The sequence below is a fragment of the Anas acuta genome, chromosome 11 (genome assembly GCF_963932015.1).
Source record: "Anas acuta chromosome 11, bAnaAcu1.1, whole genome shotgun sequence".
NCBI lineage: Eukaryota > Metazoa > Chordata > Aves > Anseriformes > Anatidae > Anas > Anas acuta.
The window spans coordinates 22,127,143-22,147,059 of record NC_088989.1 but is presented as its reverse complement, the minus strand read 5'-3'; the positions used below and the strand labels follow the sequence as shown (position 1 = coordinate 22,147,059).

The 19,917-nt window shown below is 39.1% G+C and overlaps 1 protein-coding gene across 10 annotated transcripts in view; it reads left to right on the top strand.

Annotated features, from left to right (window-relative positions):
* The window catches only part of ARHGEF3 (Rho guanine nucleotide exchange factor 3), a 130,660-nt gene that overhangs the window by 9,110 nt on the left and 101,633 nt on the right, over positions 1-19,917 (top strand). For 6 of the 10 annotated variants that reach the window (XR_011100283.1, XR_011100282.1, XM_068694546.1 and 3 more), the window contains exon 2: positions 4,113-4,208. The exons of 1 other annotated variant lie outside the window; for it this stretch is intronic. Coding sequence is in view for 7 of the 9 variants with exons in the window: in XM_068694546.1 (XP_068550647.1) it covers positions 4,113-4,208 (96 nt within the window). In the remaining 2 variants the exon portion in view is untranslated. Of the gene's footprint in view, positions 1-1,010; positions 1,186-4,112; positions 4,209-19,917 lie in introns of all 10 variants that reach the window. 3 more of the 10 variants (XM_068694550.1, XM_068694549.1, XM_068694551.1) reach the window with 1 other exon arrangement.

The window sequence follows — 19,917 nt, the reverse complement described above, 5'->3', positions numbered from 1 at the left end:
AAAGACAGTGACTGTAGTGTTAAACATAGCCGCTATAAATAAAGTCTTTGACATTGTTTTCCTGTGTTTTTGTCCTGGGACTGCCTTTTGCCCACTTCTTCCTGTGAAAGCAGAGCATGATCTCTAGGGCAACACCTAATTCGAGTGTGAGCATCTTATCTAGAACAGTCAAGGCTCAGTATGCAAACAGAGGGTAAGGAACAGAATATGTTTTAAGCAGTCTCTTAAGCTGATATTTACTGACTTGCCTTGGCATCTGCCTTCCAGTTATTAAGAAAAAATATTATAGATTTATTTTCCTCCTTCAAGTTTCATCCTGTATAGAGCCTGTGTCATAAAGTTCAAGTCCAAACAAGAGTTGGATGGTGATATAGAACGAAGCACCTGTGAATAGTCTTTTTTTTTTTTTTTTTTTTTTTCCCCTGAACTTTGTTCCTTTGTTTCTTGAGTTGTGTTTAATTTTTTAAGATGTTGCTATTACTGGATGTTCATTTTTGGACATAGTTTTTATACTCTGGCTGAAAAATAAACCAGCATATTCCAAACAAAGTTGTATTTTGCCAGTTTTATCTTTAATTTTGCTTGGTTCACTTTAGATATTCTTAGTGCTTGAAGAAATGTATCCTTCTCTCCATCCTAAAATACAAAAGTTTTTATTTTAGAAATAGTTATTTATTCTGAAGGAAGAGCCGATGAACTGTTTGTGGCACAACAGTGAGTCGGGATAGAACCTGCAGGCTGAGAATTTCTCATAAAAAATATTTCTAAGTAAGAGAAGAAGTGATGATATTTGATATCCTTGGCCTTGGAAATTGTAGATAGATACCAATTTTCCATTTGTTGTTTAGAAGCTAAGAATCTTCTGGTATTTTGACAAGGCCATAAAACTTGTCAGTGATGTGGGTATCAGCTGTTTAATTACCTGTCTCTCCTAGTAAAGAGCAAACTAGGACCTGCGTAGACCTGTCTTTGGGAGTAGGCTGACTGGAGTATCCCTGATGGTTTTCCAGAAGCTTGTCTGACTCACTGCTGGCCAGCCTCAGGAGTGGGAGTCATGCCCTGGTAGCAGCGTGAGCAAGTGCCTGATCCCAAGGCTGTGAGAAGCCCTTCCATCTCAGAACGGTAGGATTGGAAAGCTGAACAGACAGAAGTCATTCAAGATGCTGGGAGTTTGTACTACAGCAGGTAGGGATTACATGGTGGGCGTTGCAGGAGCATTGCTTGTTCTTTGGTGTTGGTGGGTGGGAAGTTGAAGGGATGCTTTGTGATACCTGCTCCCATCTTGCAGAAGCGTGCTGCTGCAGCGCAGGGCTGGGAGAAGGCCAGGCATACTGGAGGATCCCATCCCCACTTATGTTAGTGCCAGCTGAGGAAGGATGTTTGACTGTTGCTGTATGGGTTGGCTGCTACGCCCACCTCCTCCGTGTGTTTAAGTGAGGAGCATGTTTGGGTAGCACTTCATTGGGTGCCTTGGCCAACCTATCCTACTACTGGAATCTGAGCAGTGGAGGCTGTAAGAGCAGGAGCTGTGTATGACTCACAGTATCCAGTTTGTCAGAAAGCCCACTGTTTTATCCAGCATATAGGTATCTCTCTGATGGTAGTGGATAATACCTTGCTATTCAAATGAATAGATGCTGGCCTCTTGCTGCCCTCCTCGTATGTTACAGAAAACACCAGAAGCAGATTTTTGTAAGACCCCGAGGCTGTGGGCGTGAAGGAGTACGATGTTAGTGATAATTTCAGAGACTAGACTGAGGGAGCTGAGCAGTTTGACAAAATGTATTCAGCTCTATATTACTTCAGTTCATTTTCTTTGTGGAACATAAGAGAAGAGAAACTGGGTTTATGCCATGTGTCATTTATTTTCTGTTAGGTAAGCATCAGCCCTTATTATCAATTGTTCAGAGAAAAACTTTGTAACATGGTAACTGGTATCATTTTGTCTGTCCTCTGCTGTTGCTCTAGTTTCACCATGGGACTCTTAGTGCAATTCTGTCTGGAGTGTTTTCTTCAGTGTTTCTTCAGGTGGGGAGGGGAGTGATGAATACTTTTTTATTTATAGGTTAAACGATCTGTACTCTAACAGTACAGTACTAGTTCATAAGCAAACAGTAAATTTACTTACTGTTTTTCTTCTGGAATGGCAAACTGGTGGTTTTGTAACTTCATTCTTTTGGGTTGCAACTTTGTGAATTAAGAGGCTACTTTTAACTTTCCTTTGAACCTTCAATCCTAGTAGTTTGAGTGACTGTAAGAGGAGGCAAAACCCTTGCTTATGCAACTGCTGTGATCACTGAAACATCTGGGCTTTCCCAAGGTAGAGCAGAAATTGGCTGTAATTTGCCTTGTTGAGAAATTGTTCCCTGAAATAGGGGACTTTGCAGAAGGTGTCTGGACTACATGACTCCTTCATTGTTCCTTCAAAATATCTGTAAGAACATCTCCCCTCCTCCTGCATTGCTGCACACTGAAGAGGAAAATAATAATTTAAAATTCAACACCTGCTGCTGAGCCACTTCTAGAATTACTTTTTTTTTTTTTTTTTTTTTTTTTTTTTTTTTTTTGAGTTCATCTCAGTGATCCAACTGCAGAATAAGGAGTGAATTTGAGGTCAGGCTCTGAACCAAGATGAGGTCAGTGGCTACCAGGCTCTGTTCTTGCCCTCGCAGAGGTGAGGCTTTCATTGTCTTCACTTTCAGAATGGTTTTCCAATCTTTGAAACAAGATCTCAGGAAGCAAATTTGCCCAGAAACTGCCTGTGCAGAATTTATATCCCTTTTTAGTCCAAGGGATGTAAAAAATGCAAACTGGAGCTGTTGTCTTTTAAGTCCATTTGTTTTTCCCCAGAGTGGCAGTGCTGCCTGCTCTGCTGCCTGTGAAAGGGAGGTAAAAAGAGGACACAGAGTCCTGTCAGGGCTGAATTTACATTGCTGCTTTTTGGGACCTCTTTCTGAGAAACATGCTTGCTTAGGGCTACTTATACAGCCCTGTTTGGCCGTGATTTTGGATCCAAGGTTGGCATTCTCTTCACAGGAGTTGTTTTGTGAAGCTGGGCCTCACCTGCCCACCAGTGACGGACTGCAGGCCTTGCGGTCGGTTCCAGCTGCCCACGGCTCTCAGGGCTGACCATGACCCTGGTTCTGCAAAGCTTTAAACAGCTCCTCAATGTTTCTTTATACCTTCCTGCGAAAAGTGAGGGGTTATCTTATCAAGCATAGCCTCTTTTCTGGTTATGTTCTAGTAGATTAGTATAGAGGTGGGCCTGTTTTCTGGGAATGCATTGAGTTTTTGGGTTGCTCATAATAGAAACCAGGTGTGAAGTCAAATTAGGAATCCCAAGATCAGGAAGATTGCTTTTGATCTGGTTGGTTGTTTTGTTTGTTTTAAAAGCAAAATTAAAAAAAAAAAAAAAGTGTAAGACATTTCATGTTAGCAGTGTTTCAATGTGAAATTAACTTGCCTTATCTAGAGATCTGGTTTGTTCTTAACATGCGAGTCGTTTGCTGGAAGCATGTTTGGCCATACAGACCTTTTAGAAGCACTATAGCCTGGGGATTGATATTGCCAGGACTGCGCTGTCTCTGCTGTTTATGAGAATGACTTCAGCCATGAGTGAATTGTGTTTTTCTGCAAATCAGTGAAGTATGATCTTAAATTACTAGAATATAGATTGTAAGTTATTAAAATATGCTGAAAAGATCTTTAAATATCAGAAATCCAAATTTTCTCTCTAGTGTTCTGTGGATCCTTCCACAGCAACACTAGCCCTGACTGCTGCTCTGAATTAACATAACTGACACTATGCATAGCCCTGGATGGGGGCTTGCTGACATCAACTCTTCTGGCACCTATTCAGAAAAGTAAACAAAAGACAATCAGTGTTGAGTTTGGCAAGGCTAGCAAGTCCACAAAACTGCCAAATCCTTCTCACAGTGTATTTATCCAATTAATCCCATTGATTTAGGAGATTTACTTAAGTGAGTAAAATGTACTGTATTTGGTCTTAAAAGTGCTTGCCCTAAAATGTGGGTTTTCTAGTGAATTAGTAAACACATGTTTTTCACTTATATTATGGTCTTCATGTTTTTGTTGTTGTTTTTCCTTTTTAGAAAAAAGATGAATTCTGAAAGCTCAGCACTTACCATGAATAGTCCTGCAATAATAAACCAATGTGCCAGGGGAGGAATGGAAGAAGAAAAAGTTTGGTAAGGAAGCTTTACTTCTAATTTTCTGTGAGGTTAGTAGACAGCTATATTGAGAGACTTAGTTTTTATTTTATTTTTTTTAAGAAGTACAAGAGTTGTTTATGTTGGAAATATTTATATTAATTTGCATTATTTAAATAGAATGAGAATGAGAAAGGAAGTTTTTATTGTGTTTTTGAGTTTTTAGCAGATGACCATGGGGCTGTAGTGTCATGGGGGATGGGAAATGGAAAAACTCTATTCACTTCAACAGTACACCAGTTGTACTCATGGAATCTTTCACATACAGCAAATGTCTTAATCTCTCAATGCTGCTGCTATGCTTGTGCTGTGCTATTACTAGTAGCCTTCAAAGTGCTGTACAGTTGAGAAGTCAGGCTTGTGGTTTCCTGAGATTTGTGCCGTAGGAGACATTAAAAAGTCAGTAGTTTCTACTTATTATAAAAAAGACTTTATACTGCAGGAAAAAGAAATGCAGTTCAGTGGAAGTGAAGTTCAGTCATAGCTGAGGCAAATTCTTATACTTCAGGACAATTTTTTTGTGAAAACTGTCTCTGACCATGTGATTTTTAGCACTTTGTTTGGTGTTAGCATGAAGAGAACTGGGTGTTGGGAAGGCACTGAGGCATTTCAGCTGTGTTACTGGGGATCCTTTATTGAGACTCTGCTGATTTTGCTTGCTGTTGTTCACTAGGATTTAGCTAGGATTTTGTTGCATTGCTTATATACCATGTAGAAAAGAAATAAATTCATGCTGCAGGGAAAAAAAAAAAAAAGAGAGAGAGAGAGACCTACATGGACAAAAAGCTAAATTACACTTTTTTCTAGCCTAGGAAACGATCAGTGTTATAAATGAGGTCTCAACTCAATCTGTATTTTGTAATACTTATAAAAGCGCTGTAATACTTATAAACAGCGCTGGATGTGCAGGGAGTCTATGCTCCACCAACATGAACACACGAACATCAAACATTCTAAATATACAGAACATTGCTTTTGCATACTAAACCTGAATATGCCTATACATACGTACAATCAGGAAAGGTAACAAACAATCCTTTAAGTTCCATGACTTAACAGTCTCCATTTTCCATTCCTTTTGAACAATATGTCTCGCTTCAAGTTGTCAAGCAACACGGTTTTCAGGCCTTATGTATCCCGTTCTTCCCAGATTGAAGAAAAACATATCCATCTCCTTTTCAAGGCTAATAGGCCTGGGTCAAAAGGCACGTCCAGGTCGTCAGAGGGCATAACAGCAAAAGCCTTCGATGGCAGTAGCAGCAGAGGGGCCTATGGCGTAGCAGTCGGATCAGTAAAGGAGCCCACAGCTCCATCGCTATCTGGCAAACCACACGTTTCTGACTGTGGCCCCACATGGCTCTTTAAGGCCTCAGAGATTCCTCGCCAGGTGCCGAGCAATCCCACTGCATTTGTTGTTTTTAGCTGCAGAGTCCCACACCTTGACCTCAGTTTGGTCCCATATTTCAGGATCATAAACTGTCTGATTGTTAATAAGGAGAATAAGCTCTAAGGTTACCAGGACAGTCTTTGTTCCTAAGGACGTATGATTCCCCATAATGCGCAACTGCTTACCAGCAAGGGGCAATTGTGTGCCTGGGTCCACTTCTCTCCAGCTCCAGTGTGCCTATTTCCAGCAACTTTCTGTACGAGCTTTTCTGAGAGGTTTGCTGAGTCTGGCCGAACTGATCTTCGTGAGGTGATCAATGTATCTGTTCCCTTCCTGGTCTCCATTCTGCTAGCCGGTCCCTATTAATTCCTTTTTCCTACTACTTTATTGATGACATAACTTCATTATATCGTGTTGCCTTTTTTTCATCTTAAGGACAGGCTCCCCTCTTATACCCTTCACCCCACAGCAGTCCTTTTCAAAAACAACTTTTCGTTGGTCAAACAACTTTGCCCAGCAACAGCCCAGAACACCCAGAAACTTCCATGCCTTAAGAGCTGGAGAACAAGCAACCAGAGACTGCAGGGCGACTGCATGGATTCTCAGTCACCCTTCTTTGTTCCCTCTAAACTCTTTACATTCCTGATGGCCTCATCATTAACAGTCTGATATTATCACCAACCATGGGGCTTGTTGACCCCCATGGCCACACTCCCACATCTCCCCCCTTCTTTATTAATATAAACCATCTTCTTGACATGAATTATTACTCCACATATCACAGTATGTATGTCAAGCTGTGTAACTTCTGTTATGCAGTTGAATAGTTACCTCAGTAAAATACTGTCTAGGCGTCCTTATATTGGTTTTCAGTGGATTTCTATGGGTTTAGCTGAATTGTTGTTACGAGACAAGTAGCTCATCTTTGGGAGCATGGGAAGGAAGTTCTGCTTTTCTTCTTGATGAAGAAGAGTAGCTTTGACCCTCAGAGGTGCTGGCCTTGCCCAGCCTACTGCTGTTAGAGGTGTGAAGCAATGGGAGCACTTTCTGGTCACTCCCATGTTCTTGCTTCTACTGAAGTTTTGGCTCAAAATGCTTTCCAGTTGTACTCCTCCTTTCTCTATAATAGCCAGCAAATGATCACTTGTAAATAGGAATTTAAATTGAGTCTAGCCTCTTTCTTCCAACAATCCCACAGGGTTATCATCTTTTTTTTTTTCCAGCTTCTGGGTGGCTGGGTCCTGCCTTCTGGTCAGTGGGAATTCTTGTCCGTATTCCAGACAATACAGTTTTCCTTAGCATGGCTGCTGACTTGTTACTTTTTGTCACTTCAGCACCTCATTGTAATCCTTGATGCTTTTCTCCCGTGTCAATTGTAGGATTACAAAAGTTAGAATTTTCAACTCTCATTTTTTTTCAGCTTTAGATAAACACAAGCAAAGAAACTTACTTAGAACTTACCTAGCAGGTTCTTGCTTTTTAACTTTAATTTATAATACATGCGTTTCAGAATCTCTTGCATTTACAGCTGCCTAGAAGCAGTTTGTTGGCATAAAGCTGAACCACAAAACTGGTTTGTGAAAATGCTACCTACAGCTGACTCCTGAACAGTGTTTAGTTATGGCTGATACTGGGTAGACAGGGTAGTCTGTAGAACAGCCTGGACTTTTTTTTTTTCCATCAGTTGGTATGGATTGGTATCCTCAATAGTTTAGTTGCTTGCTTTTGTTTGAAGGAAGATGAAAGTCATTTTTCTGTTTCTTCATAATTTTGGATTAGGCTGTTATTGAGCAGAAATAGTGCACTTTGATTGGAAAAGGACTGCAAGGCTCCACTTTTATCAGTGTAAGTTGGGTACTTTTCTGCCATTATCAGTGCCAAGTACAAAAGAGTTGGGAGAACAAGGGGTGGAAATATTCTTTATCTTCTCCGTTTCAAAGTCACCTAGGTTAACTAAAACAGCTTCTACCAGTAGTTTGAACTATCAAGGCTGATGTTATATTATGGCAGATGAAAACTTCATGAGAGTAAGCAGTAATGACACCTTAAATTATCCTGGTTATTTTTGTGAGGATCTTTCTCCCCTCCTATATTGCATAAGCATTTACAAAATCTGCTGCTATGTTTTATTGGTGTTGTATCTGCTTTGTTTGGTACCTCTGCAAGATAAAGGTCCTTGAATTCTCAAACTGGCAATGCTTCATTTGGTTCTATGGCTTTCTTTCCCCCCAGCACGTGTAACCAAGATTATAGCAGCAAAACATGCTGTTAGTAGGAATAATGTGACTGCTGTGAATGTCTGATAACTAGAGGGCACCACAGCAAAGTCCATGCATAAGCCAAATTCAGCTGTTATTGATAAGCAGAAATACTGAAAAACTCAGCTGATACTGTTGATGTTATGACCATTTATTATCTAAGCCAGTATGGAGCAATACTTGAGCAACTGAAGGACTGAGAGCCTTGAAATTTTAGATGCTACTGATGTGGCAGATTCTCAGTTTCTTAATGTTTAGAATTGCAAGAAAGAAACTAAAGATAATGACACAGTTCCCACTTGCTCCCTTTAATCTGCGCTTAGTATGAAAATAGCTGGATGACATGTTGTTTTCAAAAAAAAAAAATGTGCAGGGGAATTGGAAATCTTCCAGTTTTTGTTATTGTGTGTGGATTTACGATGTGCTTCCTCAAGGCTGGAAGAAATCTTGCTGGTCATTTTGGCTTTTTGAGCAAAATTAAGTCAGGAACTATTTCAGTTGTTTAAAACTAATTGAAATTTGGGGTTCTGGATTTCTCCCACCATTGAATTTGGGATGCCTCGTTTTTTCTTTTCTAAACCCTCTTCCATATTGCTTACTGAGTTTGTAGCACACTCCTATTTCTATGACAGTCACCATCATTTTTAGAGCAAGTCTCTTTAAAAACTGCCTCTGACATGTGGCTTTGCTGACAAAAAGGGCTTGGCTGTCCCTTTCCCTAGGCAAGGGATGTGGTATGTGTGGAAAATAATTAGAAGCAAAGTTGTTACTTTTACTGTTGTGATTTTTATTTTTATTTATTTATTTATTTTATTTTATTGAGGACCTTAGAAAAGCAAATAGAAAACTGTAAACCAGCCACAGGAAATAGTTCAGTGAAACATCAGAAATATTTATTTCTCTTTTAAAGGAGGAAAACATCAGGGTATGAGGCTTTGCAATATCTGGCTTCTGTGGTGAAGCTGATTTAAGCCTCTCATTTGCTTGTTCCTCTTCGTGACGTTGTTAGCCATCACTGTTGTTGTGCCAATAGCATAGTGAGCTGCTCTGTGAATTAAATGAAAACAATTTTGGTTAACATAGATCTTGTTTTGGGAAAGTCAATTTTTATTTCAGTAAATTCATGTACCACAGCTCTACAATTAGCTGTTTGGCACAACTCAGAGGGTGAAACTGCAGTAAGTATGGGGTAGGGCACATACTGATCAAGGAATTGGGGACTTTTGGGGTTTGCTCATTTTACTAGGACTTCCTTGCCAAAGCTGATGGGTTTTATCCTAAAATAGATGGTCAACAGAGTTACAAAATATGTATAGAAAGAGTAATCTCAATTAAAGTGACTAAATTTCATACTTATATTCTGTAGATAATCATTATTAAAAAACATTAGCTCAGTAAATAAAAATATTCTTCTGGTCTTTATTTTTTGTGCTGTTTCATAACTGGATAAAGTATCTGGGATGCTTGTTTTCTAGGATTTGTAAGAGCTTAACAGGTGAACATTACTATTTTAAAAGAGTAAAAAATGTTTCCGGCTTCAAAAACATACATGCAGTTTCTAGCTGTGTGGTCAAAAGGAGGTAGGCTCATGTGGTGATTCAGTTTGGGCTCATTATCTGCGTTTCACTTCAGTGGAGCAATATGAATCCATCCATAAGAATTTATAAAGCCGGCTTAAGAATGATGTAGGCCTACTTTAAAGACATTTTTCTTCTTAGAACTGAATCGCTGTTGTCAGTTCTTAAGTATTGTATACAATGTGTCACGGAAAAGCTAAGCTTCATATAGCAAAAACACCCAGTTTGTTTAATAGTGTGAACAGCGTTCTGTTGTGAACAAGTTCTGTTGTGAACAATAGTGTGAACAAGTTCTGTTGACTTTACTGGCACTAATTCTCTGTAGAATTAACTCATGAGCAAATTTTTAAGACAAGCTTTTAAGAACAAAATTTAAAAGTCTTTTCACTGAGAAGAAGAACAGAGTGCTGAAGGCTGAGAATTTAATCACCCTAATTCAAACAGCACATTTTCTTTAGGAGGGTGGCCATTTCTATAAAGGAATATAATAAAGGAAATACTGGGTGGTAAAAAGACAAGTACAAGTTAGTATTTAAATTAGAAAAGTATGCAGGGTGAGAGGAGGGGAAAGTAAGGCATATATTTACATAGCATTTCATTGCAGTGTAGTCCACTCTATCTATAGTGGTTTGTCGTTCTGTGCTTGAGCTCAGTTGTGAAGCACTTTCTTTCTCACTTCTGCAACACTAGGTTCTTAACAGCTGTTGCTGAGCTCAGCCTAGTTTTAGTCATTGATTTATTTAGGACCCACCAGGTTTACAATTACACAGATAGCTTTTAATGTGATTTTATCTAATAAGGAAAAATGGTTCTACAGTGTAGTTCTGCCCAGTGGCTAGGTATCAGATCACTCCAGGAACATGTTAATGTCTGATGATTATTGTTTTATCTGAGCTTTAAAATTTGGAAGCTATTTGATATAGCAAAAAAGTTATTCTGAGGTATTGTGGAAACTGATATTGACGCATAATACTTAAAAATTCATCTGCTGTTCTAAAGTAAAATAGAAAGAAGGGTCAACTGAGATTTTAAAAGATGCTGGAACTGAGGTGTTTATAACTTGCAATGTAACAGTAAGATAGGAAGACACTGGTGAGCAGACAAAAATCTGAATTTTTGTGATGAGGTAGCGTGTAAATACCTCATGGTAGGCACTGACGTTAATGCATGTGGTTTCAATCACATCGCACTTCTTCCCTAAAGAGGATCAGAATAGTGTAGCTAAATTATTGCATACTATAGCTCACAGAAAGACAAGTACTCAAGCTGTCTTGTAGCTTGTGTGGGAAGTAAGGTTTCATTACATAAATCATAATAATTCTATTGCAGCTTTTGCCAGCTGCTAACTGATGAAGTAAGAGTTATGTGTCTGGAATTAGTGAGGAACAGAAACTAGTTTAACAACTTTCACTGTTCCTTCTATATCTTTGTTCCTCGGTAAAAGTGAGTCATCCTGAAGAACTGAATTAGAATGGCTCTAGTCAAGTGCAGATGAGCTGCAGATGGCTGTGATTACAAGAGGCACGTATGTGTTTGGAGAATACGAGGTTACAGTGTTTGCAAAAAGGAAGTCCCATAAATTGCAGGTTAGCGCTTTAGGTAGTCAAAATTAATTTTATTTCGAGAGGCCCTGAATTAGCTGATTTCTAGTAACATCTCAGTGTGAAGACAGGAAATACTCTTCTCGGAAAGTTTAAGAATATTTGGGATAGTTAGCATAACCTAACAGTTATACCAGGCTATTTTAATAAAGCAGATATATATTTCTAAAATAGATTTGGGTGATTTTAGTAATAGTTTAGAATGCAGTAACTTAAAATATATATCTAATTTTTCTAGTTTATTTAATGTACTTCTCTTCCCATAAAAGGATTAATACAATTGAAAATTGTTATGAAGGAATCTCTCACACTGGGACTTGCAGCCTGAGAGCTAGTCCCTTAAAGGAAGTGGGTGAAGATCCAGGAGAGCAACAGAAAACATGAAGAGGATGACTCATATCATCTTCTGTAGCACACCCAGAAATGGTGAGAGATGAGAAATGTTGAAATGGGTAAAGTAAGAGTAGTTGCCAACTGCTGACTTAAGTCTCATGCAAACATGAAATGGGCTTTGTAACAGAAAAAAGTATTTACCAGAGGCAAATACAAGTTTAAGCATATATTTAGTCATCATGTCTTAAAAAAATATGTTCTGGATTTTATTTCGTCATCCTGGATGGGTTCAAAAAATCTTGACTGCTGCCTTAAGAAAGGAAGAGTTCGGTGTGCATGCTGACCTGAATATGACTCCCACAAGATGGCAGGCTTGATCTGAAAGTGAGGAGACGGGCTGTTCCCACTACCAGGCAGAGGAACAAGTAGTGCTCTGTGTTGGGAACTCACTGGTGTCCCTGTGGTTTGTGATTCTCCACTCCCCTCCCCAGCCCCCCCAGCAGCTTTATTCTGGGACTGGATAAAGAGAGAAAAGTAGAAGTGAGGTGAAGCAGTTATAGATTGTTTGTTTCAAATGCAGTCCTACTGTGTTATGGCTAAGGCTGTTGTCTGTAGGCAATTAGTGGTGTGTTGTTGTTTGTTTTCCAAGAGCTTTATTTCTTCTTTTCTTTTTTTCTTGGTGATAGATGATCATTCCCCAGACTCTTGGAGAAAACTGTCATCTGTATTTTGTACATGTGGTTATATTGTCTCTAAGTCACACTTCAAATCATGTCTGTCTGTATTATATCATGTGAAACACTTGCTATGTGCTCAGTTACTATTTTATTATATTCTACCTGCATTTTCACAGATATGTCTCCATTTTTTATTATAGCTGTTAGCTGAGGGAGTTAGAATAAATGTTTCTGAAATCCCAAATTTGTTCCAATTCCAAGTCAAGAAATTTTTACCCAATTAAAGGTAGCACCGTCTTTAGGTTGCCGTCAGTGGTATTTTGTTTATAAATGCATATTAGTGACTAGTGACATTGCTTTTATATTCTGACATACGACTAAATGGAATGTTCACAAAGAGTGCATCAAGAGAGTGAGATATATTTAGTTTTAAAAGCTGAAGAGTGTTGAAAAACTGTAGGTTTGGTTACTTGGATTTAGGAAAGGAGCAAAAAAATCCATTAGTCTATATATTACTAGAAGTTTCTGCATGACTTATTGAAGGGATGTATTGATAAAATCTAGAAAAACTGTTTAATAAAAAAGAGTATCACTTTTAACTTTTTTGTTTGTCGCCCTTTCAATTGGTACAATAATCACTAAAACTTGTGAAGGCAAATCTGTATGACTTAAAGAACCAGAATTCCTCATTTTTTGACATGTTAAGATTTCCCCACTACCCACTACATATAGTTGCTGGAGTTCCTTGGGAGGCGGTTCTGAAGGGCAGAGGGGTCCAGTAAGGCTGGGCGCTCTTCAAGAGGGAAATCTTAATGGCGCAGGAACGGTCTGTCCCCATGTGTCCAAAGATGAGCCAGCGGGGAAGAAGACCAGCCTGGCTCAACAGAGAACTGTGGCTTGAGCTTAGAAGAAAAAAGAGGGTTTATAATCTTTGGAAAAGTGGGCAGGCCACTAGGGAGGACTATAAGGATGTAGTGAGGCTGTGCAGGGACAAAATTAGGAAGGCCAAAGCTCATCTGGAGCTCAATCTGGCTACTGCTGTTAAAGATAACAAAAAACGTTTTTATAAATATATCAGCACAAAAAGGAGGACTAAAGAGAATCTCCATCCTTTACTGGATGCGGGGGGAAACTTAGTTACAAGAGATGAGGAAAAGGCGGAGGTGCTTAATGCCTTCTTTGCCTCAGTCTTTAGCGGCAATACCGGTTGTTCTCTGGATACCCAGTACCCTGAGCTGGTGGAAGGGGATGGGGAGCAGGATGTGGCCCTCACCATCCACGAAGAACTGGTTGGTGACCTGCTACGGCACTTGGATGTGCACAAATCGATGGGGCCGGGTGGGATCCACCCAGGGGTACTGAGAGAACTGGCAGAGGAGCTGGCCAAGTCCCTATCCATCATTTATCAGCAGTCCTGGCTATTGGGGGAGGTCCCAGTTGACTGGCGTCTAGCAAATGTGACGCCCATCTACAAGAAGGGCCAGAGGGCAGACCCGGGAAACTACAGGCCTGTCAGTTTGACCTCAGTACCAGGGAAGCTCATGGAGCAGATCCTCTTGGGAGTCATCATGCGGCACTTGCAGGGGAAGCAGGCGATCAGGCCCAGTCAGCATGGGTTTATGAAAGGCAGGTCCTGCTTGACGAACCTGATCTCCTTCTATGACAAAGTGGCGCGCTGGGTGGACGAGGGAAAGGCTGTGGATGTGGTCTACCTTGACTTCAGCAAGGCTTTTGACACCGTCTCCCACAGCATTCTCCTCAAGAAACTGGCTGCTCTTGACTTGGACTGGCACATGCTTCGTTGGGTTAGAAACTGGCTGGATAGCCGGGCCCAAAGAGTCGTGGTGAATGGAGTCAAGTCCAGTTGGAGGCCAGTCACTAGTGGCGTCCCCCAGGGCTCGGTGCTGGGGCCGGTCCTCTTTAACATCTTCATAGATGATCTGGACGAGGGCATTGAGTGCACCCTCAGTAAGTTTGCAGATGACACCAAGTTAGGTGGGTGTGTCGATCTGCTCGAGGGTAGGAAAGCTCTGCAGGAGGATCTGGATAGGCTGCACCGATGGGCTGAGGTCAACTGCATGAAATTTAACAAGGCCAAGTGCCGGGTCCTGCACCTGGGGCGCAATAACCCCAAGCAGAGCTACAGGCTGGGAGATGAGTGGTTGGAGAGCTGTCAGGCAGAGAAGGACCTGGGAGTGATGGTGGACAGTAGGCTGAATATGAGCCAGCAGTGTGCTCAGGTGGCCAAGAAGGCCAACAGCATCCTGGCTTGTATAAGAACCAGTGTGACCAGCAGGGCTAGGGAGGTGATCGTCCCCCTGTACTCGGCTCTGGTGAGGCCGCACCTCGAGTACTGTGTTCAGTTTTGGGCCCCTTGCTACAAGAAGGACATGGAGGTGCTTGAGCAGGTCCAGAGAAGGGTGACGAAGCTGGTGAGGGGCCTGGAGAACAAGTCCTACGAGGAGCGGCTGAAGGAGCTGGGCTTGTTCAGCCTGGAGAAAAGGAGGCTCAGGGGCGACCTTATCGCTCTCTACAGATACCTTAAAGGAAGCTGTAGTGAGGTGGGGGTTGGCCTGTTCTCCCACGTGCCTGGTGACAGGACGAGGGGGAATGGGCTTAAGTTGCGCCAGGGGAGTTTTAGGCTGGATGTTAGGAAGAACTTCTTTACCGAAAGGGTTGTTAGACACTGGAACAGGCTGCCCAGGGAGGTGGTGGAGTCACCATCCCTGGAAGTCTTTAAAAGACGTTTAGATGTAGAGCTTAGGGATATGGTTTAGTGGGGACTGTTAGCGTTAGGTCAGAGGCTGGACTCGATGGTCTCTTCCAACCAGGTTGAGGCATAACACAGGCATGGTGGTTAGGCGTGGATCGCCAATGTCTATAATAAATATCACCGTGGAAGGGAAGCCTCAGCATCTCTGACCAATGTTTTGGTCATCTGCAAGTTGAAGTTGTGATTATAGCAGATCAGAAATTTTGCAGTCTTGCAAACGTAGAATAAATCAGTTTGTGTAGTTTATAACAGATGAAATTTGTCATCAGTTTTGATTTTTTTTTTTCATTCTATCAAAGGTTGTCTCATTTACACTGCATTTTGCTACATTTTCTTTTCTTTCTCTAATACTATGTGGGGAAAAACAACAACAAAAATAAACAAAATAAAAACAAACAAAACAACAACAACAACAAAAAAAAACAATTCCATAAATAACAAAACTTTTTGCAAAATGTGAAGCATGTTAATGAAGGTAAAGAAGATTTCCTCCTCTCTCCTTCATAACGTTCCAATAATGTTAAAAATAGCTTGTGGCAATAGCAAATTAACAGTGATGAAAACTGTGATTTTTTTTTAGGTTGACTTAATGCCCTTAATTTCCATTTGTCTCCCAAAGATGTTTAACTAAGGCCAAATTAAATATCTGATAATGTGATACTCGAATCTTAAGCAGTTTTTGTTGGAGTTGATCTTGCAGGTGAAAGACAAAAAGCTTCTTAATAATCTGATCCATATACCTGAAGCTATCTTCCATAAAGTTTCTAGACTGTTAGATGTCAGACTCTCTGTACTCTGATAGAAGAATTTCACCTCCTTGTCATTTATTTCCCATCTGATAGCAGGCCATTGTAATCCTGACCCAGCTGATGTCAGCAGAGGGGTTGTTTAATTATCATTTGCATCTATGCTTCATTTTGTTAATAAAGCTTCATTTTGTTAACAAAGTGACATTTGGTGGGTCTTTCTGGAGAACAGAAATGGGTGAATGAGAAGCACATTTTATTTGTAAACTGTTTTCTACATGGAATCAGGTATTGGAACAAACAGGTAGCTTTCTGGACTATGTGAGACTAGAGTGATTCTATGTGTTAACTGGATAATTTCATTTTGCATTTAATGGTGCAACATTTTCATTTTGTTTCAAGGAGATATTTGAATAATATTGATAATTGATAAGGAGAGTATTTTGTTCATCAAAGCTTCTTTTGTGAATCACATTATAAATGAAAGGCCATGGTTATTAGAGATAGTGGCTCAAGCAAAACACTGAGTTACTACTTCCAGTTTTCACTAAATCTGACATCAGCAGTTAGGCATATCATTGTAAACTTCAGTTTAAGTAAAAAGAAACACATAGCATTTCCTGTACTGCAGTAATACAAAAGTGTGATATCTTATCAAAGGGGAAATGTGTTAAAAATAAATATATATATATATATATCTTTAAGCAAGTTGATTTTATCCACTTATACTTGTTCCCTCATAATTGCAATTCCCTCGTGGTTTCATGCCCACGTAGTGGCAAGCACTGAGATGGCAGGGGTGTTACACTGCAGCCTTCTTGCTTACACTTCTGTTGGTCAATCACAAGGTCTTCAGTAATGAGTCATTTGTACTGTAACCTTTATGAGAGTGAAAGTATTTTAGGTCTGACAGCAACAGTATGTTCATCCATTTGATCACCTTGCAAATAGTAGTGCTTATCGATACAGTCCACTATTTTAATTGTTGTTCGAGTCCTGCATTATATTCTGGTGCTTTTTCTCTGTCTTTTACATTAACCTGTTCTGCCCCACTGTGCTCACATTTCCATTCATACCAGGATTAGTATTTTTGTTACAGGTACCTGTAATACGAAGTTAATCCCAGTAAGAAAGAAACCATTCCAAAGTATTCAGAAAGCATGGCTCAGAATCTTTAATAATTAACTACCCTGATCTTTAAAGCTGCCTCTGAAACCACTGTAGTGGACAAACGTAATTTCTATCTCACCAGAGAAAAATCACTATATTTTCCCAAAAGTGATTATGTACTTTAATTCTTTTTCTGCAGAGGAAGCTGGTGATAAAGTTTGCAAGGAAAACACAGATGATGTTTCTATGGGAACATTTGAAAATCGTAGTATTTGGAAACAAACAATCAGAAACAAAAAGCTGATTGTAACTTAGTCTTTCCTTTTTGTGGGGTGAGAGAAAGGCTGGAGAATATGCATTGGTTAAATTTGCTACACTTTTCCTGTGGGTCCTGAACATTTCTAGAGGTAAGAGTTCTAAGAGAGAATAATTTGAATACACTGCTTTCAAGCTGGATATCTTTGGTCACCTGCAAACCTCTTATATTCAAAAGATAGCTTTTCTGACATGTAGTGTCATTACATTGCCTAAAAACTATACAAGAAAATTCCCTACTAAATCTGTAGATTTGTTTCTTCTAATGTGGAAAAGAAAACCTGGACTAATTGAAAACTACTTATAAATATTTTAGAGTATCCACTAATATCTGTTAGATGTAAATGTGCAGATACATATATGGATACGTATGGATATCATCAGCACTCTGCAGTATGAAAGCCTGTATGTAACAATTTAGAGAGGCATAGGAAGCAGTGAAATCCACCTGCTTTCTAGGCAGAATTTATTTGATATTTCTGACACTAAGTACTTAAATAACTGACTTCAAGTTTACCTTTTAATGTGGAGACTTCTTCAAAAAATAATCTGATAAATTCATTGGGAAATAGAATGCGTCTGACTTTCCTAAGAACACATGCTTTTTCCACCCCTGAATTTGAACATAAATAGCATTGTAAGAAGCATAAATTAAAATTCAGAGAAGTTAACATGATCTGTAGGCAGGTATGTAGGTACTCTGTTTCCTGCTGTATCTCTACTGTGTTATAGTCACTGTGGTGTTGGTCAGAAGCTAACTATTTTACTAGCTGTCCACTTAGTTATGTCTTCATTTAAAAAAATGTTTAGTAAAACTATATTTAAAACAGGAGATTCAATTACTGCTATGAGTGTAGAGGGAGTTTTGTTTCAATAAGGCGCTTGTTTAGCCTGGAAAATTACATCATAAAGCAGGTGCCATCAACTTTTTTCTTGCTGTCTTCTCTCCCACCCCCAAACACGAAGATTAAGATGGTTTTATTTTTGAAAGCTATATAATGTTTTTATATTTCATGCACCAAAACATAAGCTGTATGTGATCAGATCATTTAAAATAAATCACACTACAATTTTTTTTAATGGGAATCTTTTAAATATACTGTAATAACAATTTAATTGCTGCTGTTTCATTAGACACATTCACATCTGAAACCTTGCATTGTTTTATTTATTACCACAGCAGAATACAAAAGATTTGGTGAGTCAGAATTGGGCCCATTTAGGCATATTTCCCTCACGGTCACATCTGTTATTTGTGTAACTAAAAAAAATAATTGAAAGCACAGTAAACCAATTACAAATCAATAATTTGTATCAAAGTGCATATGGGAGATTTTGACATGAATTTACTGCACCCTGGATTATAGAACTGTCTGTCACATCAAATTTGTTAATGTTTTTTTTTCTGCCCACAGATTTCCTCATTTTCCCAGACTGGTCACTGAATTAGGGAATCCATTCCTCTTTCTCCCTTGTGCTGTGTTGGTGTGGGGCATTCTGTAGTGAAAAGTAAAATGGTGGGAAAGCTCTACCAATTTCCATACAAGTGGAAGAAAAAATAACAGAAGTTTAAAGGCTAAACTAGTTTATCCTTAAACATTGAGTTCTATTTGCTAAACTGCTTATAATAATAATGATTATTATTATTCCTGAAATAACAGAATGATAATAAAACCCTCCAACTCTTTTCTTTCAAACTGTCAGAATATAATCTGGTGAAATTTCTACAATGATTTTGCCAATTGACTGTGATGCCTGATTTGCAACATCTTCCCAATCAATTCTTGTGGGAGATAAAGCAATCTAAAACTTCTTGGACATCATATGGTAAATCCAGAGTTTAAATAATTTTTATTTATTTTGTGCGAACTTTATATTTGATGATTTAAAAATTATTTTCCCACTTTCATGTTTCTTTTTTAATCTGCAATTCATCTGGCACATGCCAATGTTTTTCTGGTTGGGTACTCTGTAATAGAAAACTTAATTGATTTTCCAGCAATTCATTTTAAGACGGGTTTGAAATGAATCATTAACTTTTTCTCGTGCCGATTTTTATTTCATTATATTTGGAAGATCTTTTATATACATGTGTATTCATCATTTACACTTTGATTATATGCAAAACAACAGCAACAACAAAACTCACCAGCTTTAATCAGTATGGTTAAACCCAGGGGGAGAGAAATTTAGAGGCAAGGTTCTCATTTATTGAGATTATATATTTTCATATATATATATATATATATATATATATGAATATATATATATATATTCTCTGTTATGATAGATAGGCTGTTTAATACCTGTCCATTCAGGATCTTTTTGCTTTCAGTTTACTGAAGTAGGAGACTTTCCAGGAAATTTGAATTTTTCTGTATCTTGCTGTAAGGATTTTGTATATAAATGGAAGGGGAGTTGCACAGAATAATCAGTGAAAAGATCATACACAGAATTTTCTAGGTTGGAAGAGACCTCAAGATCATCGAGTCCAACCTCTGACCTAACACTAACAGTCCCCACTAAACCATATCCCTAAGCTCTACATCTAAACGTCTTTTGAAGACTTCCAGGGATGGTGACTCCACCACCTCCCTGGGCAGCCCGTTCCAGTACCTAACAACCCTTTCAGTAAAGAAATTCTTCCTAAAGAATCATAGAGCATAGTGACAGAAAGCTGTCATTTTACATTTTAATGTCACATTACAGCTCTTATATTTTGCTCAGCAAGGGGATGCATTTACCAGTGGTATATGAATAGATATTTATTCTTCCATTTTTCTGTGGTAACCATGAGTGAATTTAAGAGTTTTATAATGTTTTAATTTTAGTTCAGGCTTAGCCAAACTTCTTTGATGTACTGATGTTTGTCCTTTGTTTTGAATGACTTAATAGTCTTACAGTACTTGGT